We start from the raw sequence: 10318 nt of genomic DNA, 5'->3' as shown, positions 1-10318 counted from the left end.
TCCAGTGATGGGAAACACACTCTTCTCCAAAAAGTCAGTTCCCGGGTAGCTCACTGAGTTTTCAAGTACAAATACTGCAGCTAGAGCATTCATTTGTGGCTTTGACACCTGCCATTTCCATGCAGTTGAATCTCCGTTCACTTTTTACTCTTCTCACACTTTTCATTCAGTACCCTTACAACATAACTTCAATCACATCAGACCTTTAAAAAATATCTCAGTTTATACCCATTATCTTCCAAAGTCAAACTTCTTATTCAAGATTTTCTGCAACCTCATCTTTAACTCTTCTTAGCTTTCTGGATTTCCTTTCTCTGGTTAAATAACACTGTCATGAATAAATTTTTATGCTTTTCCATGTTATTCCTTCTTGGTCCTAGAATTCCCCCTCACACAGAATTCCACTGTATGCACTCTTCAAGATCCCACTCATATTCATTAAACTTAAATGTAGTTATATATATATTACTATACACATCTGTTCAAATCCTACATTCTTCCTGAAGTTTTCCTTAATTATCTCAGCCAACTGTTGAACCCTAATTTCCAGGGCTTAATACAGTGCCTGGCACACACACATAATATACCTTTTTCTGTTAACTCTGATAGTTCATTTACAATACAGGATGAGAATACATTCCTTGTCTATCTCAAAAAATGGCTTTGAGGTTAAATTGTTTGTGGTTAGTATTTTGCATTGTGTGCGTGTGTGCATAATGCCCTGCTATTATTTTTATTTTTGCTTTTCCCTAAGGCAACATAAACACACAACCGTGGTCCAGAGGCCCAAGGTGGCGTACTCACGGTGTATGAAAACTATCCCACATGTGAATGAGCACAGAGTCTGTTTTAAAGTAATCGGTTCTCTGACCCTCACTTCCCTTAGATGGCCATCCTTAAAATTGATCTGCCTGAAAATGTGCCCTGGGGTCAGAGTGTAATGTGGGCTCCTTTCCAACCTCCCTTATCCCATTTGCCCCTCCCCTACTTTACAAAAGAAAGGCATAATTCTTCTTCATCCCAAATCTTAACCAAAATGCAATTCCCCGGGAATGCAAAAATCTCCAGGACCCCAGAAAAGGAACAATTGATTGGTGAATGAGAAGGGGACACATCCTTTTACAAGTCAGATGGTTTTCAGTTACTTGCTTTCAATGAAGTTGAAAGAGAACCTAATCAGAGTCAGCTGATAGATTATTAAAAGTATTTTCTCATTGTTCGACCTTTGAGTGATTTTTTGGCATATGATTTGGAAGGAGTTCAAAGAACTGAGTGGTATGGTACTTCTATAAGGAAACTCCATTCTTTCTCATCTTATTTACGTGAACAAGTTTTCTCAATGCTTAGTCCATGGAATTGAAAACTTGGAATAGAATTGATGCTGAACTCCTTCTCATTCCAGTAATACTTATTCACTTGTAAAATAAACTTGTGGAAAAAGAATTCAACCAGTCCATCTCTGTAAGACGCATTTCCAACAAAATTTTACTTCTAATATCCATTTATAAATATTTGAAATATATGTTTTGATCAGTTGAAATTTAGTAATACTTAGATTTTTATGATTACAGGAAACAAAAACTCTTAAATTTCAACTTCTGTACACATTTTCATTGCAAGGTAATATAAGATGATCAAAATTATAAGATACGTGACAAGCTAGAAAAAATGCAGACGTCACTTAAACTGTATAAGGATGTACAAAATTGTTTTAGGGGGCTCATGGGCTACAAAGTTTGCAGATCTTCGTAGAATCTGCCCTGAGAATGACTTAACCATTCCTTGGGGTGTTCAAACTTGGGGTATTCGATTAAAAACCTGTGGCTCTACGTTGCGCATGTGAATTTGGCACCTTGCATAGTATTTTTTATTTTTATCCACTTTAATCGCCTCTCCTCGTGGATCGTAAGCTCTCCGAAGATCAGGGGCCTGTTCGACTACTGGCCCAGCTTCTGTACACAGGGGACACTCCCCAAACACTCCCGGAATGAAGGACTTTATTGTGAGAAGTCGGAGGGCTGTGAAAATCCCCGGTTTTCGTTCTGCGTGTCGGCCCGCTCCGAGGCCGGGAAGGCCCCGGGGAAACTCTGCGAACTCGGCGGGCCGGGCGGGGCCCCGGGCGGGCGGGGTGAGGGGGGTGCGGCACGGGCGCGGAGCCACCGCCCGGGGGAGGCGCTGCCTCGGGGCTCCGCGCAGGCGCGCAGCCGCCTCCTCGTGAGTGCGCGCAGCGGCGCGCCTGTCCCCGCGCGGGCCCCCGTAGCGCGTGTGCAGCCTGACGCAGCCCGCGGACCCTCCTCCTGCTCTGCAGCGGCGGCGGCCGAGTTTTGGGCGTCTGGGAGGGGGAGAGGGACGAGAGTGGAGAGAGGGCGGCGGCGGCGGCGGCGGGCAGGAGGAGGAGGAGGAGCAGGCGCCGCCATGGCCGCCGCGCTCACCGACATGGCCGACCTGGAGGAGCTCTCTCGCCTGAGCCCTCTGCCCCCCGGCAGCCCGGGCCCGGCGGCGCGGGGCCGGGCCGAGCCCCCCGAGGATGAGGATGAGGAGGAGGAGGAGGAGGCGGAGGAGGAGGAGGAGGAGGAGGAGGAGGAGGAGGAGGCGGAGGAGGAGGAGGCGGAGGCCGAGGCGGTGGCGGCGCTGCTGCTGAACGGCGGCGGGGGCGGCGGCGAGGCGGAGACGATGTCGGAGCCGAGCCCCGAGAGCGCCAGCCAGGCCGGGGGGGACGAGGACGAGGAGGAGGAAGAGGAGGAGGAGGAGGAGGAGGACGGGAGCAGCAGCAGCGGCGCGGGCGAGGAGGAGAGCAGCGCCGAGAGCCTGGTGGGCGGCGGCGGCGGCAGCAGCAGCGACGAGACGCGCTCCCTGAGCCCCGGCGCCGCGAGCAGCAGCAGCGGGGATGCGGACGGCAAGGAGGGCCTGGAGGAGCCCAAGGGGCCGCGGGGCGGCCAGGGCGGCGGCAGCAGCCGCAGCAGCGTCGTCTCCAGCGGCGGCGACGAGGGATACGGCACCGGGGGCGGCGGCGGCAGCAGCGCGACCTCCGGGCGCCGGCGCGGCAGCCTGGAGATGTCGTCGGATGGGGAACCGCTGAGCCGCATGGACTCGGAGGACAGGTCAGTGCGCGGAGGCGTCTCCCTTGCCCCCGCTCGGGGCCCGGGGACTTCGTGCGGGGATCCCCCCCGCTGCCCGGGTCCCCGCCCCGTCCCCAGGCCCTCAACTCGGAGTCACTCCCGGCCGCCGCGGCGTCCAGCTCGGCCCTGACTCCAAGCCCGCCTCCCCGCCCTCTGCTCTCGTCTCCGCGCTCTGCGGACCCGAGGACAGCTCGGAAACAGCCCCCAAAGCGGGCCCGGGGCCCCGGGAGGCCGCACCCTAAGGCGGCCCCGACCCGCACACCTCGGGGCGCACGGTGGCCTCGTCTGGCCCTGTTCGGGGACACTTGTCAGAACGGTGATTGACAAGCGTTTTCCAACATGGCTGGTCTCGCCTGCATTTAACAGAACTTCCTAGTTCAGGAAGGAGACCCCAGCGATCACTTTTCCCTACTTAAAAAAGGGAAGACTATTCTTTCACATTTCGTCCGTGACCCCCAATTCCCCCACGTGTGGTCACTTATACGGTCTCCAAAGCGGTTGTAGTAACTTTGTTTTGTGATCGAATCTGGGAGAAAATTTAAAACACGTATAAAATCATTGTAGGAAAGAAATGAATTGATGTCCTTTAAAGTAACTACGGAATCAGAGAGTTGGAATTCTAACAAAATACATACAGCCTTGAAGGTAATGCTTAAACGTGAGAGTCATAATTTTGGCTGATAATTAAAGTCCTGTATTGGAGAGCTCTCTGAAGAAACTAACATTTTTTCTAAAGCTTGTTAGAAAAAACTTGGAGACTGACAAAACTGCACTTCGTGTTTTTCGGGACATTAAAAATTTATTGTAGTATGTTTCAGTTATCGTTTTAATCAGTTTGGAAAACTTCACATTTTTAACTAGTTATTAACATACTTTTCTAAATAGAACTACTGTCATGCATATTATACTGCTTCTAAAGTATATTAGCATTTATTTTGACCATCTGCTAATGTTTTGATACGAATTTTTAACAATCGATATTGACTTGGATCTAAAAGTTGTAAGTATTCTAAAGTTCTAGGAATTTCATTGACTGATGAGAAGAACACGTTGGTTAACTTTTACAAATTACAATTTAATTTTACAAGGAATACAAAGCCCTAAATATTTTTAAAGTAAAGCATTAGGCTCTGTCTGACACTTAATATCCGGTCAAGAAAACATCTTGAAGGGGGTAAAACAGACTGTACACACCTTAGAAAAATTGTACTGGACTATAAACGTATGGCAGGAAGGAAAATGTGTTGAAGAAATTAAAAATTGATGTGAACTCCGCAATGAAGCATGTGTTATTTACCATTTTATTCTATCTTTCTTCATTGGTACTAGCAGATACTGGAAAGTTGACATCAGTTTAGGCACTCAGCATCTACCACAGTTCTTCCATTTACCTAGTACACAACACACACACTTAAGCTTGCTTGGCACTGCACAATTTAAATGTCTCAGTCATTTCATTCTCACAGCTTTGGTGCAAGATAGATATTATTTTGATTTCAATTTAGTTGATGAAACAAGTTGAATGTAGAAACAGTTAAGTGCAGAATGGAAGTGGTGGAGTTGTATCTGAACAAAGGTTCTCAACTCCCCTACTATGTTCACTTTACAAGTTAGAATAATTCACCTTTAATAAGCTGTATGTGTCAGTTTTTTTTTTAAGTTAATATCTGCCCACTATATTCCTTTATGAGGTAATGAATTATTTGGTCAAGTAATATTTCAGGAAGTGGGAGTTTTAGCGTCATTTCATATTTATTATTCATTTGACTAATTTTTACATCCTTCGGAGAGTAAGAATTAAGGGTATGGTGCCACAAGCCCATATCAGGTTAAAACTTGATAATGAAACATACTTACTTAAACACGAGAGACTACAAAATATTGTAATCATTTTAGCATTTCAGCATAATAGATGTATCACTTGTATGAGAAAGCATTACATACTACTGAAACTGGTTGTGGTCTTGATAATCCTAATTCTGAAATGCCCCTTGTTGCCTTTAAGAATTTTTTTTTTAAGAGTTGGTATAAATTTGGAAAGGGTGCATAGTGCCTATAAACTGTCCTGAAGAATACACCAATCTGTGGATTTTATGGATTGATTTCATGGTAGGAAGTCTTGAATTTTTGTAACTGATGGAAGGATATCATGGTTTTAAAGTACTTTTAAAAAACTTGAGGCATTCCTACTGTTATGGTTTTATCAGAATTTACTGTTTCTATTACAGTGTCTATTCAGTTTTCCCATCCCTTTGAAATTCGATCATACTTTTTAGGTTAACATACTTTAGAATTGGTGACATATCTTAAATATTTCTAACTGTAAATACCTCCTTTTACTAAGGAATTAAATACAAAGACCTAGATACTAGAACTTGTGATCAGTTACAAGTATGTAGTGGAAGTGTTGTGTGGTGGAAAGTGACCAATTTTTTAAATGATTAAGTAATACTTGGTATAAAAAACATTATTTTCCCCAGGAGAGGGTAATTGAAAAGCAACGTAAGTGTATTAATGTGTATATTTTGGTATAGTTAGAAAAACTTAAAGTTGATAATGTAGTTCACTTTTACTTTTTTTTGTTATAAAGTAGTGGAATTTTCTTTGAGGGGAATATGTTCGCTATGTGAGACCATTAAAAACTAGCTTTTCATTTACTTTGACAACCTAAGCTTAAGTACTTTTTAAAAAGTTAAACACTTTTTAATTCTAGAGACTAAGTTAACTTTTAAACAGAACCTTAGAATTCAAAATGCTTCTGAAATTTTTATGAATACATGAAAGTACTCTTAACTCCATATCTGTGTAAGTGAACTTATAATAACAGCCTCTGTTTTGTGGTTGTCCTTTTTTTAATATTATGGTTTTTTTTTTCTCAACTAGAATATAAGCCATGGCTTTTTATTTGAAAAGACTGAGACCACTTTCAGCCACTTTTATCAGACTTTCTGGGAAAATCCAGGTGTCTTGTGTAAAGTGCATGTGTAAGGATGAGGTGATAGGGAAGGGCATATAGTTTGAAACTTAATGATCAGCCAAGTCCACCGCCCTTATCATTTTGTGGATCAGAATTTGGACTCCCAGCCATTTGACTTGCAAAACTTTGAGGTGTAATTAAGATTGTTTTGACACTGGGAGATGAGACTTATATTGCCCAATTTCCCAGTAATATGGTGGGGAAGATCTTTTTCTATTATAGAGACTAACCTTTTAAATCAAATTAATACTGCAAGGCTGCATGTTGAAGTTATTGTCAAAATTTATTAAGGACCTGTATGGTTGAGGTAATAAAATACTTTCATGTAAAGCAGTATTTTGCTCATACTTCATATTGGAATTCCTTTTCACTCTACCCCTTTGAACTCTGAAATAGCTGTCCATAGTCTTCTGGAATCCCTTTTTTAGCTACCTTTTTATTTTGATTACTTATACTGAAAAGGGCTTCTAGTATGTCTCAGTTTTCATTGGTGACATACTATAATTCTCAGTTAAGGAGGGTATTGATCACTGTATGATAAAACACTAAAACAACCAGAAATAAAACAGATTCAGGATTGAATTTACATGGAGAGACTCTAAGGGGTCATTTTACTTGTAAGAAATGACTACTTCATTGGGTCAGAGAATCCTGTGTGTAAGCTAATTTTGCTACCAAAGAAACAGGTATTAAGTGCAGGCTTCTTACTGGATACTGTGGGAAATGGGGAGACAAAATGCTCTCTAAGTCATCCCTCTTGCATATGGCTGTGAGACTTAATTCCAGTGTAGGTTTTGCTGTAGCTCCTAGCACAAAACTTCATTGACTCTACTGTAAACAAAATTAGAGATTTTACACCTTGCCAGTTCAGTTATATTAGCTATTTATTGCTGTTAACAAACTTCCCCCAGACTTAGCAACTTCAGAGTACAAACGTGGTTTCTGAGAAGTTAAGAATGGAAAGGCTTAGCTGGGTGATTCTCGATCAGGGTTGGTGAAGTTGCAGTGAAAATGTTGGCCAGCACTGCAGTAATCTGAATGAAGGCTTGAATGGGGCTGGAAATCCATCTCCAAGATGACTCATTGTAGTTCGTGGCAGGGGGCTTCAGATACTCACAAGGGGGTATCTCCAAAGGACTATTTTTGTGTCATCCTGACAGCAGCTAGTTTCCCCCAGCCCAAGTGATCTGAGAGAGCAAGCAAAAAGCCACAAAGCCTTTTAATGACCTAAAAGTACCTGCTCACATTTTACCTTATGTGTCTTCATTTAGCAGAAAAATTTTCCCTACTTCTCTTTCCATTCATACTCTGATATACAATAATTGCTTCAGTTTTTTGTTGACTGAGACAATCTTTCAAAACCTATCAAAATGTCATGATGAACTTTTTCCTGGCTTTGATTTATTTTTGCTTTTCATTCCCATGTTTGTATTTTGTCTGTTTTTTTCCTGTCTGTTTATGGGTCTGTTTTGTAGGTGGAGGGATGTAGAGCCTGTAATCTGAGTCAGAGGACCCAATTCACATCTTAGTATTGCTATCTATATTGTGATTTTAAGTAATATCTTTGAGCCTTAGTTCCTCAACTGCAAAACAGGGTTAGGTTTTACCATGGAGGTGTTCGAACATCCAGTTGGATTTCTGTGACAGCCCTGTGAGCTCCTCTGAAGAACCAGTGTTACTTGAAAGCCAGCTTTTTGCTCTTGTAGGATGGTGTATTTGAGAGCAGGGACAATTTAGCTCATTTAGATCTTTGTAGTATTGAACATAGTGCCTTGGATATGGCGAATATTCAGTTAGTTACTAGAATTAATTGAAACACCAACAATAGAATTTATATAAAGAAGACTGTAAACTGAGGGACAGGAATTGTTGCCTTTGGTTGGATCACTGTATTTGGTATTGCTGAGTTTAAGGCCAGTATTTCTCTCGGGGTGCACTCCCAAGACCTGTGAGATACTATATAAAATTTTATGTGGGCATTTTTCTGAGAAGTTGTAAACAATTTTCATTAGATTTTTAAAAGGAGTTTGGTCTAAGTTAAAAACTACCAATTTAGAGGAGACCCAGAGGCACCTGTTAAATGTTGGTTAAATGATCGGAAAACTCTGAATTTGTAAATTTCTCTATAAAGCATGTTTTTATAAATGGGTATGAGTTTGGAAAAACTGAAATGGATAGACCCCAAAGGGCTTTAAAAAAAAACCATTGTTTAGAAGCATTTACTGTATAAAAATGTTTAACATTTCATCAAAGTTTAATGGAAATTTTGAAGTATAAGAGGGAGAAAGTATAGGGACAGTAGTGTTTTAGAGTGATCTGAGTCAGGGTTGTTTGGGTTTGAATTTCGGCTCACTTAAGCTCAGGGATGTGGGACGGTATTTAAGTTATTTAACATCTTACTACTAGTTCAAGTTTCTCATCAGCAGAAGGAGGACAATAGTTCTATCCTGTAAGATTGTTATGGGATTACATGTAAGAGTATTTGGCATACAGTTTATTAAGTGTTTACTATGTAATTGGTATTTTTTCCACAAGTGTACATAGAACCCCCATTATGTGCCAGGTACGATTCCGGGTGCTGGGTACACAGCAGTTAATAAAGCAAAGCCCCTGACTTCAAGAGTGGGGGAGACAGGCTGCACAAATGAACTGATAATAGCTAGTAATACTCTACTATTGTGGTGAAGCAGTGTAAGACCTGAAATGTCAAAAAGGACTGTACCAACTGTTAAATGTGTGGCAAGTATCTGGGAATTAGTGCTGCAAACACTTGCAAAAGGATATGTTAGACCAAATTATGGCATTACAAATTTACATTTTTTAATACATTTTCCTTAATACACATAGCTATTCTGTGGATGATCTAAGAAGGCTCATAATACCTTTTATTTTTAATTGTTCTTACAATGCAAGTGAAGCTAGTGGTCTATAAGTAAAAAGCTTTGGGGTATGTTTTCTAGTAATGGCAATGGATTTGCAGTGATCTAACCACATGTTGAGTTCATTTTTAGGACTAATAGTTTGCATTTGTGAAAATAGTAGTTATATTGACCTTAGAACTAAATATACAATTTTGGGCATGGATAAATCAGATGAATGTATGGTTTAAAAAATCATTTTATGCACTTCTTGATGGTTACCACTGTGTCTTTTTTAGTGATAGAAAAAATGTAGTGTTTCCCCAGATACCTGGTTTTTAAAAAGAAGACTAAAAAGATGATTCCAGTATTTTCTAGTTTTTCTGTGAATTGTGACACTGCACATTAAAATTAAAACTGAAGAGTATTTTAGTGACTGACTAATGCTGTCGTGGGAGAGGGAATTAAATTTTAGGGTTAGGTGAGTGATGAAGAGAAACTTCTAGAGAGCCTAAATGAAACTTAGGAAGGAAAAATCCTAGCATATTCGGGAGACTTCCTGCCCAGGTGATAAGATTCATGTTGAAACTGGGAAGTAAGAATTAATGGCTAAAGTGGGACCTTTCACACCAACACAAATGCGTACTTCTGTTAGTATAGTTTTGTGAATTAGTCTTTTGCCTCTCAACTTTTGTCTTTCTAATTTCTATTCATATTCAAGTCTTTCCTTGAACATTTTCTTAGGCAAGCCAGCCCTCATTCTTTCTTAGAAACATTGCTAGCACTCCCAAGTTCTTATTGCCCTTTCCACAATTTGAGTAAGTATTTACTGTTTATCTCTGTGAGAATAGAAACCATGTCTGTTTTGATCATTGCTCTATGCACAGCACCTGGCACAGAGCTTGACATTTACTGTAATTTTAGGTATTCTTAAATATGTTTTGGATGAATGATGAAACTCGTGTATTACAGGAAAATTACTCATGTGGCAAACAAAGGTAGAGAAGGAAAGTTTGGGAGCTGGGAGACCAATTAGGAGGTAGTAGGAATGGTACAGGTGTGAAGTGAAGTAAGTCTTGAGCTGGGTGGAAGTTGGGGGAAAAGTCATGCTTGAGAAAGTGAATGAAAGGAAAGAAAAGCTAATATCCTGAGTGGTCTATAAGAAAAATGTTATTTCTATTAAAAAGTTTTTTCTTGAGGATTTAATTGGAACAATAGTTTACCTGTTTTTTCCAGATACTTAAAATAGTCTTTCACTAAAACAATGAAAGGAACTCTGGGTAGTGAAAGAACATGGACCTTTAAGTTAGAAAAGACTTGTACTACTGTAGTTTAACTTCTCAGAAGCTGTTTCCTTACCAGTA

General features: G+C 41.2%; 1 protein-coding gene across 8 annotated transcripts in view; it reads left to right on the top strand.

The window, feature by feature from the left end:
• The first annotated feature begins 2278 nt into the window (after nucleotides 1-2278).
• AEBP2 (AE binding protein 2) overlaps nucleotides 2279-10318 on the top strand; it is a 254470-nt gene continuing 246430 nt past the window's right edge. For 4 of the 8 annotated variants that reach the window (XM_073223402.1, XM_073223401.1, XM_073223400.1 and 1 more), the window contains exon 1: nucleotides 2279-3101. In XM_073223402.1, the coding sequence (XP_073079503.1) occupies nucleotides 2416-3101 (686 nt within the window). In that variant the 5' untranslated portion in view covers nucleotides 2279-2415. The remainder of the gene's footprint in view (nucleotides 3102-10318) is intronic. The other 4 variants (XR_012125758.1, XM_073223404.1, XM_073223405.1 and 1 more) reach the window with 2 other exon arrangements.

Source organism: Manis javanica, chromosome 15 (assembly GCF_040802235.1).
Source record: "Manis javanica isolate MJ-LG chromosome 15, MJ_LKY, whole genome shotgun sequence".
In the NCBI taxonomy this organism is placed as follows: domain Eukaryota; kingdom Metazoa; phylum Chordata; class Mammalia; order Pholidota; family Manidae; genus Manis; species Manis javanica.
This window is presented reverse-complemented; position numbering and strand designations above follow the sequence as displayed.